This window comes from Ursus americanus, chromosome 33 (assembly GCF_024610735.1).
Source record: "Ursus americanus isolate L20-20 chromosome 33, mUrsAme1.1.p, whole genome shotgun sequence".
NCBI classification, from domain to species: Eukaryota; Metazoa; Chordata; class Mammalia; order Carnivora; family Ursidae; genus Ursus; species Ursus americanus.
Window position 1 is genome coordinate 9,625,373 of NC_142159.1, and position 17,675 is coordinate 9,643,047.

The 17,675-nt window shown below is 42.1% G+C and overlaps 1 protein-coding gene across 9 annotated transcripts in view; it reads right to left on the reverse strand.

Moving 5' to 3' along the window:
- Positions 1-804: 804 nt before the first annotated feature.
- The window catches only part of GMEB1 (glucocorticoid modulatory element binding protein 1), a 33,227-nt gene continuing 16,356 nt past the window's right edge, over positions 805-17,675 (reverse strand). For all 9 annotated transcript variants that reach the window (XM_045782007.2, XM_045782005.2, XM_045782010.2 and 6 more), the window contains 5 exons: positions 15,392-15,549; positions 12,445-12,576; positions 11,026-11,163; positions 7,141-7,263; positions 805-4,052 (listed from right to left, as the gene is read on the reverse strand). In XM_045782007.2, coding sequence (XP_045637963.1) covers positions 3,352-4,052; positions 7,141-7,263; positions 11,026-11,163; positions 12,445-12,576; positions 15,392-15,549 — 1,252 coding nt within the window. In that variant the 3' untranslated portion in view covers positions 805-3,351. The remainder of the gene's footprint in view (positions 4,053-7,140; positions 7,264-11,025; positions 11,164-12,444; positions 12,577-15,391; positions 15,550-17,675) is intronic.

A 17,675-nucleotide genomic window follows, 5' to 3' on the forward strand; every position in this document is an offset into this window, starting at 1 on the left:
TTAGAATAACTGGGAGTTGTTTTGTTTTGGGGGTGGGAGCAGGGAAGGAGCCTGGAAATTGAAAGGAAGAAAAGAACAAGGCGGGGACATAACCAAGGTGAGACAGGTGCACAGCTGACTCCAAGGCCTTTGTGGAAACCACATAGCAGGAAGGTTGGGGGCATTTACCTTCTACCAGCTAGACTCCAGTGGGGCACTGGATTCCTCTGATGGAAACTCAGAGAAGCTAACGCATGACTTGGCTTTTTCCAGTGGAGTACTCTCTGGAGACTGCCCATGCTGCTGACTCTGCCTAGCTCTGGAGGCAGAAGCAGCCAGAGACTAAGGCTTTTTCCCCCTCTTATATAAGCAGGCCCCACTACTTGAAAATGGAGTACCGAAAAACTAGCCAAAATGATCTCTCTTGAACTAGCTTAAGTGTACACCTTCCCCAGGAAGTACCCTGTATTTGCTGACACCCACCCCCCTCCCCAAGCTGGGTTAGGTGCCTGATCCTTTGTTCTCTCAGCAACCAGCCAGTAGCTCCATGGCCGCACTAGCCCCAGTATGATGATGTTTCAGTATCTCACTAGAAAAGGCCTAACTTCTTTGTGTCTTTTGTAGTCTGCTGAAACCTATGGACCAATTTTCAGAATAATGGTTTTCAGTGCACGAAATAAAATACATAGGATTACAAAAGAAACCAATTATATTGAAATATAGTTCTTAACTCCAGACAACCTCTGACGTATGAAGTCCTTGAGTGCAGGAACTCTGTCTTCATCTCCGTACTGCCAGTGCCTAGCACAAAGCCTGGCACATAGATGGTTCTTATAAACGTTTATTTAATGAACGAACAGAAATATAGATGGCTACTGCCAAGTCAGCCTGAGGAATGATTCATTGCAACTGCTTGTGCACATACCAACGGCTTGCATATTTCTCACACTGTCTGAGATCATTTAGACCAGGGCTCTGAGAAAACCCCCACTCAACAACGGGTACCACAGCAGCTCGCAATAATGCCAGGCCATTGGAAGACCAGGAAAACAACAAAGCTCATGTATTTCCACTCGCCAGACTATTCAGATAGTAAGTAAACAGGTTCAGTCTTCAGGAGGAGGAGATCTCTTGACTTCGGAAGCATGATGCTCACACTGCTTCAAAACACTACGGACAGCTGATGGAGGAAAGAAAGGGACCTGAGCTAGTGTGCGGGTGTTCTCCAGGGCTCCTCCTCTGTCCTGAATTGGACCTCCCATCTCTGGGAAAGGGAAAAGTGTCCCTAAAAACCATGATAGGCACATGACGTGTGCCTTTCTAGGTTCGAGTAGCAGTTTTAGGCTTAGACAGAAATTCTGTTTTTGTTTGGGTACCATCAGAAAACCCAAAGAAGCAATAATAAAAGCCAATTCCCTCACTAAAGGGCCAAAGGTTTGTTCTAAGCTGATTGCTACATCTATTAAACATTTCGAAGAGAAAAGTAAAACCCCAGACAATTTTAAAGCTGAAAGCCACAACTATATGGGGTTCAGAAATTTCACCCTTAAGGCTTTTAAGATTGACCCTCCCAAGTTAGAAGGCCTCTCTAGCTATTAAAGCCATCTGAGGGATGGCAGAACGGTTTTCACTTGCTTGACAACAGGGTTTCCAACATGTGTTGGAAGAAACATGGCTTCAGGTGGGTGCCTTCTCGTAAAAAAAAAAAAAAAAAAAAAAAAAAGGAAACTACAGGTCAAAATTTTGCTTTTAATTAAAAAAACAAAAACAAAAACAAAAAAACCCCTCCCACTCCTAAGGTGTGTGCTTTCTTTTTTGACCTCGTTTTCCTTTAACTTGTCTGCAGTTTCCCTATATTTGTCCTAGTGAAGTAAACAATGCAATCAAAGAAATAAAAACCAGGATCCACTCTTGCCCCAAACACTGAAGATGGTCAAAGAGCAGGAATCACAGCACGGAAAATGGCCCAGCTCTAAATATACAAACAACATAAAAAAAAAAAAAATACCCCCCCAAGATATTATTATTGACATTCCTGGTACATTTCCTATAATATAATGTTGCAGACAATGCTTCTTTCCCAGGGAGTCCAGCTTGCTCAGGAGGAGACATCTACTCAGTGCCTCGGGATAGGCTGGGGCTGTTGAGTCTTCCCTGCCAAGCCTAAGGTTTTTTTATGAGCTTAATATCTCACAGAAACATCTGTGGTATAAATGGTATAAATGAATCTAAAAGAGGATGAAGGCAGGCAGGCACCTGTCACTGTTCTCCAAATCAGCCAAAAAGCTGAAGAGCGTGGGATCCAGGAGACAGATGCCATTAACAGTTGAGGGATGGAGGGTAGAACAAGAGGAAGCACCAAATGAGTGGCTGCTTTTGGTTCCAAAGCCAAAAAAGGGCCCCACCAAAAAGGGCAGCTGGTCTAGATGAGGAGCTCCCCTGTGCCTGGAGTCATGCAATAAAAATGATGGCCTTGGAGCCCCACCGCCATGACAGCCACAGTCTGAGGACCAGAGAAATTTACACCACATCACATAGTTTGCAAATGAATGGACTGGTCCTAGTTTAGGAGGGTTAAGTGCTTTGACAAAGTTGGGGAAGGGAGGGAAGGTGAGCTTAAATCACAAAGCACAGCTGTGACAACCGGCGATTTCTACTTCTGCAAAGCCACAGGCCCCTACACCCCTGATGCCACTTGGTCCACGGAGATGTACCCTTCCACTTATTACTGGCCCCTCCTTAAAATGGCACCCATAGTAATAACCCTTAGAGATATCAAGAGGCATCAGGTGCACCTCTGGAGCTAAGATAATTTCCTTGCCCCATCCTGGCCAAAGCACTTCCTGTTTTAAGCTGCTGCTGGTATGCCACCTTCCCCTGCAAGCATAGTTCAACTTTCTTTCGTTTCAGAGTTTTGCACCGGCCTCTGAGGGCCCTTTCCAGGATACAAAATAAAGTATCCTTCTGCTTCCATGTGTGGGTGGGTTGCCTTCCAGTGTCAGATCTGCATTCCAGAGTCTGGTCAATGCATCTTTACAAAAATATAACCACATGCGTACACAGACAGACTAGCCTGGAAAGGGCTTTTTGGACAGGGTTTCTGATTATCTTGATGCCTCCCCTAGAAGAAATAACTTTCTTGGTGCAAAAGGATTAGGACATTGAGTGACCTACTCTCAACTTCCGGAAGGACAGCTTGTTTTTGTCCATTTTTCAATGAGGGGGTGGGAGGAACCCAACATTTTCAGTTACAACAATGAGATTTTGTTTAAAAAAAAGGATCCTATGTGGAAATGAGTGGGACAATGACAAAAATAAACAAATAATTAAAATTCCAAACCAAAACATATCTCCTGGCCCCGAGATCCCCAGTTAATCCTCTAAGACCACAATCTCCACATTGTGGACTTGATGCTGGTGGTCTTCCATCTCAGCCACAACTTTCTCCTCAGTCCTCAGCTCTGTCTCCAAAATGACTGCTTTGCCCTCAGTATCCTCAGCCTCTGGGTCTGGGGCTGGGTCAATCTCAATGATGGTCTGCCCATCCTCTGAGGTGCTTTCAACAGCCTGGATTGCTGAGGTCAGGCCGGACTCCATGGCCACCAGCTCCACGGGGCTCACCATGGTGGTCATGTTGCCCAGGGTACTCCCATCCTGCATGGCGGTGGAGCTTAGCAGTGCCAAGCTAGATGAAGGGTGGATGGTCACTGTGTCTGGTGAGCTGCTCTTGGCAGAGGAGACCACTGTGGCATAGCGGAAGAGCTGGGGGCCAGAAGGCAGTGTGTGAACAGTCACAGGACTGGAGCCCTGGCTGAGGGTGGCCACTGGAATATTGCCCATGGAAAATGACTGGCCCACTGGGGTGATGGTGATGGGTGAGATGACTGTGAACTGAGGCTGCTGGACCGGAGGAGAAGGGCTCAGCACTGTGGTGGAAGCTGGCCGCTGGAGCCGGGGCCTTTTTGGAGGCTTAGGAGTGCTCACAGGCATAAGTACCACATTTTGAACCGTCTGGGATTTCAGCCTGTGATCCTGAGCTTGCTTCTTCTGCTCTTCCAACTGGCGTTCCAACTCTGTGGAAAAAAAGACAGACTTTGTGTGGAGAGAAGTATACTCTTGGGAACAGTGAATGGAGTCAGGAAACCTGAGGTCTTGTCTTGGCCTATACTGGCTTTTGCCACTACATAGCTTCACTGTTTTCAAAACAAGAAACCAAACTGGATGATTTTTAAAATCCCTCCAGCAATTACATTTCATTGTGTGATTACAGGCAGGGCAACAATTCAGAATCATTTTCAGGCTGTGATCCTACTACAGCTCAACCCTAGAAGCTCCTATGGCATTTTGTCATCTGTCACCAAAATGCAAACCAAAGAAACCTGCGGTTGATCTTGCGGCTTACAGATGCCTTGCCTGGATCTACAGATGGAAATAAGGAATATTTGCACAATCCCTTTGGAACTAACATGGACCTACAGAGGAGCTACAATGGCTGCTCCAAAAAACAGTGATTCCCAACCTGTCCTTCAAGGCAGGATCACCTTCCTGGTGACCTTAGTGTACTAAATGGCCTTAGTCTACCATTAGCACCCAGAGAAGTCTACAGAAAGTGACGGAGGAAGTCCCTAAGAATTACAGAACTAAAAGAGGTCTTAGAGTTCTAACACATTCATTTGAACTGGGACCCAGAGAGTACAGTGATTTACTTAAATTTTCAGAGCTTGGGCCAAGACAAAAGTCTTCTGATGGCCAACTTGGTGGCTTTTCCACCATAATACATGTATCACTATCCCTCTCCCAATTTCCAATCCAACCCTGGTGAGCACTGATGAGTCTGGTTCTACACCAGCACTTCTTCTATTGCTTTGTACCTGAGAAGCATTCAATAAATAATCAGTTACATCTGTAGAGCACTTTGCTTCTATGGAACACCAAGAGCAAATCAATTCCTTGCTTGGAATAAAAGGAGTAGGTAGGGATCAAGAACATGTTAAAACAATTTCTTTTTCATTCAAAAAATTTTAAATACTGCCTTGTAAGTTACAAAATACTGCATTTTTTCCCCCATTTTCAGTAGTAACCAAAGAAATGTACATCTCAAGAAGATAACAGTTACATGGGGTGCCTGGGTGGCTCAGTCGTAATGTGTCTGCCTTTGGCTCAGGTCATGATCCCACGGTCCTGGGATAAACCCCCACATCGGGCTCCCTGCTTGGTGGGAAACCTGCTTCTCCCTCTCCCACTCCTCCCCCCTGCTTGTGTTCCCTCTTTCACTGTCTCTCTGTCAAATAAATAAATAAAATCTTCAATTTAAAAAAAAAAAAGTGTCTGCCTTCGGCTCAGGTCATGATCCCAGGGTCCTGGGATTGAGCCCCGCATCGGGCTCCCTGCTTGGCAGGAAGCCTGCTTCTCCCTCTCACACTCCCCCTGCTTGTGTTCCCTCTCTCGCTGTCTCTCTCTGTCAAACAAATAAATAAAATCTTTTAAAAAATAAAATAAAAATAAAAAGTTAAATCTCTCTCATAAATAGATAAAATCTTTGAAGAAGATAACAGTTACATCTATAATTTTTTAAGAAGTTAAATCAGAGAATATTGTAAATAACAACATCCAATGCTGATGTGTTCAAAATGGTGATATAATCTTGGAAATTTGGCAACAGGTCATAAAAATCCATAAAACAATTTTCAGTACCACTTAACCTGAAGCTTAGTTCTGGGAAGTAGTTTAAAAGGACATAAAAAGAAAAAGTTGTATTCATACAAGTTCACTGCAACAAAATAAACTACTGAATGAAAGTTTGAAAATTTAAATGTCATCCCTAGAAGAATGTCTAGGTAAAGTACTATGTAGCAACTTGGTAAAATATTAATATGTCACAGTGAAAAAAGCAGAAAATAAAACTTTATGTATACTATGATTAAACCTATCTAAAAAAAATAATATGGACAAAGAACCAGAAGCCCACATTCTTAACAAAAGCCATTTTTTGGAAGTTTCATGAAAGCACTGGATTAGGAGTAAGAAAGCCAAGTGCTATTCCAGGCTTCACTGCCAAGTACTGATGCGGCCCCAAGGCAAATCATTTATCCTCTTTGGGCCTCTACTGTGTCATCTATAAAATAGGGATAATAGCCTATAACATTCTTAGGAGGATCAAATGAAAAGGGTCTCAGAGTACTCAGTAAACTGAGTTTAAATTACATACTGGGTATAAAAGTAAGTTTAAGACAACATAAATTGTTCTTCTATTACCAAATAATCTTGCCTTTTGGCTTCATGACTCACTATAATATATTCTACATCATTCAAAGGTGATAATTGATACCTCTGACTTGTTTTACATCTTTCACCTGCTTTATCCAAAACCTTTTCTTGATTCTCTCTGGATATAAGTGACAACTCCTTTTGTTCTTCCACCATACCCACTATATGCCTCAGTTACAAAGCTGACTACTTTTTGCATTTATTTCTATGTCTGTTTTCCCTTGAGTTCCTTAAAGACCATGTAGAGAGTGAGGCTGTCTTAGTCAACATTATATTTCTACAACCTAGTTTGGAGACAGTGCAAATTTTTTTGGAAGATTTTATTTATTTATTTGTCAGAGAGAGAGAGCACAAACAGGGGGAGCAGCAGAGGGAGAAGGAGAAGCAGGCTCCCCACTGAGCAAGGAGTCTGATGCAGAACTCAAGCCCAGGATCCTGGGATCATGACCTGAGCCAAAGGCAGACGCCCAACCAACTGAGCCACCCAGGCATCCCAGAGACAGCGCAAAATAAGTACTTGATAAAAAGAGTTAAATTATTCAAGTGCTCATAATTTCTGATTACCACAAATAATGGAAAAAGTGCTAAATTTACAGTTATCAAAAGATGCAATATAAATAATGTAATGAAAACAAAGGCCAGTTTGTTTCTTCTGCCACTGAGATTACTGGATTAATGGAGCAATTGAACAGATATTTTAATCCTCCAAAAGATACAGAAGGAGGACCATGATGAGGAAGGAAGGAAGGAAGGAAGGAAGGAAGGAAGGAAGGAAGGAAGGAAGGAAAGAAGGAAGGAAAGAAGAAAGGAAGTCCCAACAGAAGTCCACAAGGAAATGCCAAGACTCAAGGATATTAGTATAGTATCACCTAAGAAGAACCAAGTTATACACACCTGTCAGCGTATAGAGAAACTGCTCTTCTCCCTGCTCTACTTGGTTCCTTCTGTTGTCCAAAACCTTCTTCACCGTGTCCATTAGGCCAAATGTATGTGCTACATTGTTGAGAACAGCAGCATCTATTTAAAACAAAGACATGCCTGTCAAGTTAAAACAGAAGTGTTTCCCCAGCTCTCTGTCGTGTTGCTTATAAATATGAAACAACCCAGAAATGACGGTACTATTCTAATTGCATTTTTTAAAAATGTTGGCAAAGATTTATCACATGTATAATTAACTTCAATTGTTGTAACTTATCCATCCTTCCATATAAATAAATTTAAAAATAAAAAAAATCTTGCATCTGGTTATAAGTTCTGACTTCCGGTTTAGAAAACATGGTCACTATGCTAGATAGAGCTAAGTTTGAATCTCAGTTTTATGGTTTCCTCCTATCTGTGTGAACCTGGATAAGTCATTTCACTCCTCAGTTTTCTCATCCAAAACAAAAGGGCCTAATAATACTTACTTGGCAAAATAGACATGAAGAATAGAAATATATTTTAGGGGCACCTGAGTGGCTCAGTTGGTTAAGTGTCCAACTCTTGATTTCAGCTCAGGTCATGATCTCAGGGTTGTGAGATCCAGCCCCACATCAGGCTCTCCTCCCCCTGCCTGCTCTCTCTCTCAAAAAAATAAAATGTTAAAAAAAAATATAGCATATTTTAAGAGTCAAACATGGGAACTGGCATGCAATGTTATTCGTAGTGTTATCTCTGTTCCTCTTTATTCAAAACTTCTTGAAAGCATTGTCAGTAGCTGTGGTCATTACTTCCTTAACTCAGACCACTTCTCCACCTACAGCTCTTTTCCACAGTCATCTCATCCAGTTCCATGCTTTGAAATAACATGTACATGCTGAGAACTCCCACCTGCAGATCTCCAGCCCTAACCTCCTTCCTGCATGCCAGAGTCATACTTCCATCTAGCTGAGTGGCACCTCCATTTGAAGGCCTCATGATCATTTAGCAAGTCAACACTAATTTTTTTCTTTTTTTCTTTTCTCTTTTTTTTTAAAGTAAGCTCTATGCCTAACATGGGGCTTGAACTCGTGACCGTCAGATCACGAGTCACATGCTCCATCCACTGAGCCAGCCAGGTGCCCCAAGTCAAGACTAACTTTGAGGGGTGCCTGGCTGGCTCAGTCGCAAGAGTATGTGACTCTTGATCTCAGGGTCATGAGTTCAAGCCCTACACTGGCCATGAAGCCTACTTTTAAAAAATACCCAAAAAACAAAAAAACAACCACTAACTGTACTAACTACAACTCTCCCAGTGATCTTCGCCTCAGGAATGGTGTCACCATTCATGGCTCAAGCCAAAAAGGTATGAGTCATCCTGGATTTCTGTCCTTCTCTCTCTCTATCTATCTTTTTTTAAGATTTATTTATTTATTTGACAGAGAGAGAGACAGCGAGAGAGGGAACACAAGCAGGGGGAGTGGGAGAGGGAGAAGCAGGCTTCCCGACAAGCAGGGAGCCCAATGAGGGGCTCGATCCCAGGACCCTGGGATCATGACCTGAGCCACAGGCAGACGCTTAATGACTGAGCCACCCAGGCGCCCCCTTTCTCTTTTACCCTACATCCAATCCATCAGCAAAACTTGTCAGTTCCACATTCAAAATATATCCCCAATATGATCACTTCTTCCCAGGTCTACCACTATCCACTCTAATCCATGCCACCATCATCTCTTGTCTGGAGTAATTCCTTCAAGAGTCTCCCCACTGATTTCTTTCCTTTTTCTTTTTTTTTTTTTTTTAAGTAGGCTCTATGACCAATGTCGGGCTTAAACTCATAACCCTGAGGTCAAGGGTTGCACTCTCCACCAACTGAGCTAGCCAGGCACCCCTCCCAACTTATTTCTTGCCCCATACAGTCCATTCTCCGTATAGCAACCAAAGTGATCTTTCAAAAATATAAAAAATATAGGGGTGCCTGGGTGGCACAGCGGTTAAGTGTCTGCCTTTGGCTCAGGGCGTGATCCCAGCATTATGGGATCGAGCCCCACATCAGGCTCCTCCGCTATGAGCCTGCTTCTTCCTCTCCCACTCCCCCTGCTTGTGTTCCCTCTCTCGCTAGCTGTCTCTGTCTCTGTCAAATAAATAAAAAAAAATCTTTAAAAAAATATATATACATAAAATATAAAAATATAAATCCTTATCATTTCGGTCCCCTGCTCAAAATCACTATGATGGCTTACCATCACCTTAAAATAAAAATTCTAACCAAAGCTTATCTAAACTATCCCCTCAGGGCACCTGGGTGGCTCAGTCAGTTAAGTGTTTGCCTTCAACTCAGGTCACAGTCCCAGGGTCCTGGCATCGAGCCCCATGTCAGGCTCCCAGCTCAGCAGTGAGCCCGGTTCTCCCTCTCCCCACTCCTTGGGCTTTCTCTCTCTCTCTCGTAGATAAATAAGTAAAATCTTAAAAAAAAAAATAACTAAATAAACTGTCTGTTCTTTTCTTCTCCAACCTTATTACCTATCACTCTTCTATACCCTACTTCGCTGTGGCTGCCTCAGTGCTTCTGTAATTCTTTGAGCCTATGAAGCCCATTGCAACTTCAAGGTCTTTGTTCCTTCTGCCTGAAATGTTCCTTCTTCCAGCTCATCACATGGCTTGCTTCTTCAATTCAGGTCTCTGCTTAAATGCCACCTGCTTTGGGAGGCCTTCCTTGACCACCCTATTTAAAAGAGTCATCCCTGCTTTCTACATTACTTGCCTTTTTTTTCCTCCAAGAACATAAAAAAAGATTTTACTATAAAATTGAAGTGTATTTATATAATGTATGAATTATAAAGCGGTAATAAGACACAAGTAACAAATCTAGGAACTCACTGACACACAAGCTTATGAGATATTATTTTGACTTTTTTTTTTAAGATTTTATTTATTTATTTGACAGAGAGAGACAGCCAGAGAGGGAACACAAGCAAGGGGAGTGTGAGAGGGAGAAGCAGGCTTCCTGCAGAGCAGGGAGCCCAATGCGGGGCTCGACCCCAGGACTCTGGGATCATGACCTGAGCCGGAGGCAGACGTTTAACGGCTAAGCCACCGAGGCGCCCCATATTATGACTCTTTTTTAAAGTAAGCTCTAGGGGCGCCTGGGTGGCACAGCGGTTGGGCGTCTGCCTTCGGCTCAGGGCGTGATCCCGGTGTTATGGGATCGAGCCCCACATCGGGCTCTTCCGCTATGAGCCTGCTTCTTCCTCTCCCACTCCCCCTGCTTGTGTTCCCTCTCTCGCTGGCTGTCTCTATCTCTGTCGAATGAATAAATAAATAAAATCTTTAAAAAAAAAAAAAAAGTAAGCTCTACCCCCAACACGGAGCTCAAACTCATGACCCCAAGATTAAGAGTCACATGCTCCACTGACTGAGCCAGCCAGACGCTCATCATCACAAACCCTTTTGTATCAGATGATTAGAACATCCTTTTACATTATGCACAGCAGCAAGTACCCTATGGGTATTCGGAAACAGCTGTAAGTGCACACAATAGTTCTGGATGCCCTAAACTGATAGAATATGAGACTTGTCTAAAACCAGGTAGCTTTCTCCAATTTTCAGACTCTATCTATACGTAATAGAGAGAGCGCCTGCTTTCTGGCACCATTTATAAAGCCAAAAATTACCTGTGGAAAAGCATGACCAGACCCGAGTTCAAAACCTTATTATGAACTATGGACAAGTAAATTTTATGAACCATAGTTTCCTAATCTGTAAAATGTGGATAATAATACTCATACCTCAATGTTTTCATGAGACTAACAGGATTTGCTTACAGCTGTCAGTGTTCAATAAAATGACCACTGTTGTTAGAATTAGAATTAGTGCACTTACCTGTTACCTGGAAGGGAGCCTGAATGAGCCGCTGCTGAACTCCCCTGAGTAGCTCCTCTATTTCCTTCTGTATGTTGCAGACAACCTCTTCCATCAGCCCTACATCAGCTATTCCTTTCCAGAACATCAAAGTGTCCTCTGACACAAGAGGGATAAGACAGAAGATAAACAAGGGATACTACATATACTTAGGCACATCTCTACAAGTTAAACTCGAAATTACTTCAATTTGAAATGATTTCTTGTTGGGCCATTTCTGGGAAAAAGGAAGAAGTTTTTGGAATACTAGCTGCCTCCCTGAGTTGGTACCCAATTATCGGCCTCTTCAGCAACATAGGGACTTGAGATAATTGCCTCAATTTGTCATGGCTCTGGCTATAGGGAGCGGGTATCTTCCTCCAATAAAGAGATTAAATAAATATTAAATATTATTTATTTAAATAATTTAATTTAAACAGTATTTAGTATCTTAGAAGTTAAATAATAAAGATATTAAAATAAAGATATACAGGCGAGCCTTGTATGACATGGTGTGAACTGTGAGGGTATACTTATATATAGATTTTTTTCAATATATACAGTACAGTGACGTAAATGTTTTTTCTTATGATTTTCTTAGGAATATTTTCTTTTCTTTAGTTTACTTTATTGTAAGAATACAGTATATAATACAAATAACATAAAAAATATGTTAATCGACTATGTTATTGGTAAGGCTTATAGTTAAGTGGGGGTGGCGGGGGAGGCAAGTTACACATGGATTTTCCGCTGCACAGGAGGTTGGTGCTCCAAACTGCCACATTGCTCAAGAGTCAACTATACTCCCTCTAGTCCTATTCTTACAAAGTAAAATAAAACAGCTGAATAGGCGGGATAAGCTGAGGGCAAAAGCTATGTCTTTTCATCTAAGTTGGCAACAGTGCCAACTAAAAATACACAGCAATAAATATTTTTCAAGTGAATTAATGAATGGAGGATGATGTGAAACCCCTCCTGGTCCCCTCTAAGTGAATCGTCATTGGTCACCGTCCACTACACCACCTGCTACCTAACTTTTTCTTCTAACATCTTGCAGCTTGGTTTATTTAAGAAACGTTCCAAAGTTGGAGGCAGTGTGACAGGATGAAAAGTACTGACTACAGAGTCAAACAGCTGAATTCAGCTCTGACACTATTGGCTATGCAGCGGGTCTTGGGCAAGCTGCTGAACCTTTTTGAATCTCAATTTATTCCTATGCAAAATGTGACTGTGCGTGGCTGTTGTTGCATGGATTAAAATAAAATGTTTGCAGCTACGATTATTATTAAAAAGCATGAGAAAACCCGGCAAAAGTAATTAAGAGACCTACTGTGTCCATAATCATAATGGTGAGAAGGGTCACAAAACCCTGCAAAATATCTTAGCCTCATAGAAAAGTACCTGAAATTTCCTCTGAGTCTTTCTTCACACCCTCCTCTGTAGCCATGGTGACAGCAGCAGTGAGAGCAGAGTTCCATTCCAGCCCTGCCTCTTCCATGCTCTCTTCTGAGATGGCAATCTGTGTGATGCTACCTAAAAGCAGTCCATTAGAAGTAAAGCCAGTGAATTTCATGAAAAAGTCATAGCTCTCCTTTATCTCATACGGCCAAAGAGACCCTGTTATTTTAACATTCTGGCCTTTTGCCTGCAGGTCCATATAGTAAAAACTAGAATCCTTGGTAAGCCAGAATGAACACTGGATTTTCTAAAGAAAACCTGCCTTTCAAAAGAAAATGCTTTCTTCTTACTCTGAATAGAAAGTGAAAGATAACTTATAAAATCACAAAAGAACAGTCTGCTTCCTGAGCAGGTGTTTTTTAAAAAGACTGAAGGTGAGCATGATTGCCAGGCTGTCTGCCCCGGACTTAGTGAGGATAAGGAGGACCTAAAATAATTTAAAAGAAGAGTACGGTGCTTAGCCAAGAGCCCTAGTACAAGCATATTTGATGCCGACCGTCGAGAATATCAGAAGTTGCTATAGCTTGTTTAACAGGCCATGGGTGAGAAAGCAAGAGAGATGAGACCAAAGAACTCAGATAAGAAGAGATCCAGGAATAGCGGATTCACAGAGGAAAAGAACTTTTGCTATTAACATTTTATATTAAGATTTTATTTTATTTTTTTTAAGTAATCTCTCCACCCACCATGGGGCTCAAACTCACAACCCCAAGATCAGGAGTCACATGTTCTTCTGACTGAGCCAGTCAGGAACTCCTTGTACATTAAGATTTTTATTTTTAATTTTTATTTTTTTAAAGATTTTATTTATTCGACAGAGATAGAGACAGCCAGCGAGAGAGGGAACACAAGCAGGGGGAGTGGGAGAGGAAGAAGCAGGCTCCTAGCGGAGGAGCCTGATGTGGGGCTCGATCCCATAACGCCGGGATCACGCCCTGAGCTGAAGGCATGCGCTTAACCGCTGTGCCACCCAGGCACCCCTGTACATTAAGATTTTAAACAGGGGTGCCTCAGTGACTCAGTTGGTTAAGCGTCTGCCTTTGGCTCAGGTCATGATCCTGGGGTCCTGGGATCAAGTCCTACATTGGGCTCCCCACTCAGTGGAAAGCCTGCTTCTCCCTCTCCCTCTGCCTGCAACTCCCCCTGCTGTGCTCACACACTCTCTCTCTCTCAAATAAATAAAATCTTAAAAAAAAAATTTTTTTTTAAACAAGAGAATGGAGAAAAATCAAACTGATCCAGACAGATATACAGACAAATATGGACTCCACATGCTGGAGGGTATTAATAATCAAGCAAAAAAGTAATATTGATATGGATAATCAACTAAAGGAGTTTTAGCCAAATAAAAAGTAGATAATTTCATTGCGTTTTTTACTTTTCAAGTGAAAGACTCACATGATCAAAAATTCGAACTGCTAGCCATTTTATACTTTCCTGAAGGGAACTTAGGTTCTAAGAGATTTGTCTTCTACTCACCCAGTGGTTACTCATAGAATATTAGGGCTGACCAAAAGAAACCTTGAGAGGTCATTTTTAAAACATAGTACTTCCCTTATATCCATTAGTGTCCTTGCAACTCGTCAGGCATTTTTTAAGACTTCTGGAAGTAGTTGAGACAAGAATCTTAACTGGACTAACTGAATCTTTTTTTTTAAGTTTGTTTGTTTGTTTATTTAATCTCTACACCCAGTGTGGGGCTTGAACTCATGACCTCAAGATCAAGAGTCACACACTCCTCCAACTGGGCCAGCCAGGCTCCCCTGGACTAACTGAATCCTTAATAATCATCTCACATAGCTCCATCTTCCCTAGAGAAGAGCAAAGAGCTCTAGTCCCGAGGTCAACAATACTGAAGTTAAGCGTATGCCCATCCTGCCTCATTTGTGGCAAAGCCTCCACTTGGTTATGTGGATTCCTTCCAGGCAGAGCTCTTCGATCCTTACAGTAGCAGTTTCCAGAGTCCAGTCCAGCCAGCCATACATTACCTTTGATACATCTCAGCTCAACAGCTGAAAACCCTTCACATTCTATCTTCTTGCTTAACCACCAGTAGAGCAAAGGATTTTATTTTATTTTATTTTTTTTAAAGATTTTATTCATTTATTCGACAGAGATAGAGACAGCCAGCGAGAGAGGGAACACAAGCAGGGGGAGTGGGAGAGGAAGAAGCAGGCTCATAGCAGAAGAGCCTGATGTGGGGCTCGATCCCAGATCGCCGGGATCACGCCCTGAGCCGAAGGCAGACGCCCAACCGCTGTGCCACCCAGGCGCCCCAGAGCAAAGGATTTTAAAACAACTTAATTTCAAAGATATGCCAAGTGGGACCAAAGTGAGACCACTGAATAAACATAATAACCACTGAATCATGTATCTATCTTTTTCTTTCTTTCTTTCTTTCTTTCTTTCTTTCTTTCTTTCTTTCTTTCTTTCTAGAGCATGTACATGGGGGGAAGGGGCGGGGGGGGGAGACAGAGAGAGAGAGAGGGAGAGAGAGAGAGAGAGAGAGAGAGAGAAAATCTTAAGCAGGCTCCACACCCAGCACGGGGCCTGACCTGGGGCTCAATCTCACCACCTTGAGGTGGTGACCTAAGCCAAAATCCAGAGTGGGATACTTAACTGAGTGAACCACCCAGGCGCCCCTGAACCATCTTTCTAATGTTTACCGTGCACAGTTAGAAAGAAACAAGGAAGGAAGTATGGCCAATAGGAAGCATCTGGGAGAAAACAAAGAGATCTGTCTCTAAAGTATGGAATCACACCCAAGATTAGCATACTTTACAGGGACATCAATGCTCATGAGAATTAAAATTAAGAAACACAAAAGAGAAGTAAGGGGAAAAGTGTTACTAAAAAACACTGGGTTTTCAGGTGGTTTCCTACCCCCTACCATCGGCCGAAGTGGGTGTCTGCACCACACTTGTCTGCTGTCCTGGCACTGGAGCTCTTGCACTGCTGATCAGAAGATCAAATTTGGTGCTTCTGCAGGTATTGGAGCAAACCTTGTCATGCTGGTAAAAATCAATCTGTCCAGAGTCCATCATTTTCCTGTGTAAAGGGAGACAAGAAGTACCAGTTCAGCCTGCATTACATCTAGAGGGAACTAGGCCTCGGGGACAAATAGAAACAAAGTTGCTGTGTCTACTCCATAGATTAGTGAAACCTAATAGCATTAAAAGTCATTAGGTTGCAAAAATTATAATTGGGATTATAAAATTTTCATTGGTCCTGCCCACATTTACAAGTACTCCTCTTCCCTTCCTAGCCCGCTCATTTTGAGTATTCTCTCATTTCCCGTTATCAACAAGCTTTAGCTGGGACACACTCCTGACAACATCCGAGTATCCCCACAGAATCTCATTGAAAGCAAACCCAAAAGGGGAAAAGACTAGTTCATATATTCGAGCACAACCGAGAAATGCTATAGGGAACAAGAATTTTATGATGAGATTCTAATGTATTAGTATTCTTAGACCAGCAAGGTCTGTTGCCACTTTTGAAGACATAAAACTTCAGCACATTTCTTTCCTAAAAAACAAACAAAAAAAAAGGATAACAACTCTCCTATAAATATAGTACAAAGTTGATTACACTAAACCCCCACTATAAAATGCCCTTATAACTGGATTCACAAGACATTGTTATTATAGGCCATGAGCAAAACCATGGGGTATTTTAATTATAGTGAACTCTATGTTATAACGTTACTTGGCTTTCACTAAAGATCTTTTAGACATTCTGATTCCTTCTTACATTTGAGGAAAGTTGGCATGTGCTTGTTTTTCTGGGCAAAAAGAATAGGCCAAGAAGAACAATAATGAAAGTTAAAAGTATTCCTTCCCAATTTTATTTAACTACTGATTTCTGCATACAAATCATCTGGAATAATTTTTGTTGATGTGTCTCTCTATTAAAATAATCTGAATAATAATGAAGAAAAAATTAACATTTTCTGTGGAAAATACAGAAAACTATAAAGAAAACAACTGCTCTTTAAAAAATCCAACAACACAGGGGCGCCTGGGTGGCACAGTGGTTAAGCGTCTGCCTTCGGCTCAGGGCGTGATCCTGGCGTTATGGGATCAAGCCCCACATCAGGCTCCTCCGCTATGAGCCTGCTTCTTCCTCTCCCACTCCCCCTGCTTGTGTTCCCTCTCTCGCTGGCTGTCTCTATCCTGTCGAATAAATAATAAAATCTTTAAAAAAAAAAAAAAATCCAACAACACAGAGATAACATTAACATTTTGGCATATTTTCTTCTATTAAATTTTATGTACACATGTGTGTGTGTTTTACACAACTAAAATCACACTGTGTGTGTGTGTGTGTGTATATATATATATATTTTTTTAGTAGGCTCCAAGCCCAGCATGGAGCCCAATGCAGGGCCTGAACTCACAACCCTGAAATCAAGACCTGAGCTGAAATCAAGAGTCAGACGCTTAACCGACTGAGCCATCCAGGCGCCCCTCCATATATATATAACTCACTCAGTACAGCAAGATCAAGAGTACATGCTGTACTGACTGAGCCAGCCAGGCGCCCCCAATTTTATATTTTATTTCTTTCTTTACATCATAAGCATTTTTCCATGTAAAAACTCTTTAGAAATATCTTAATAACCTCATAATATCTCATAGTATATGCTCATATATATTTAGATGAACCATAAATTTACTTTAGATATACCTTAACTGTGTATTAAAGCATACTATCATTTTCTTTCTTTCTTTCTTTTTTTTAAGATGTTATTTATGGGGTACCTGGGTGGCTCAGTCAGTTAAGTGTCTGCCTTCAGCTCAGGTCGTGGTCCCAGGGTCCTGGGATGGAGTCCCATGTTGGGCTCCCTGCTCAGTGGGGAGCCCGCTTCTCCCTCTCCCTCTGCTGTTCCCCCTGCTTGTGTTCTCTCGCTTTCTATCAAATAAATATTATCTTAGAAAAAAAAATGTTCTCACTAATCAAACTTCGAAACAACATATTTAAAAAAAAAGATTTTATTTATTTCTTTGAGAGAGTGAGAGAGCACAAATGGGGGGAGGGGAAGAGGGAGAGGGAAAAGCAGGCTCCCCACTGAGCAGGGAGCCTGAAGCCCTGGGATCAGGACCTGAGCTGAATGCAGATGCTTAACTGACTCAGCCACCCAGGTGCCCCTAAAGCAGACTATAATTTTAAAC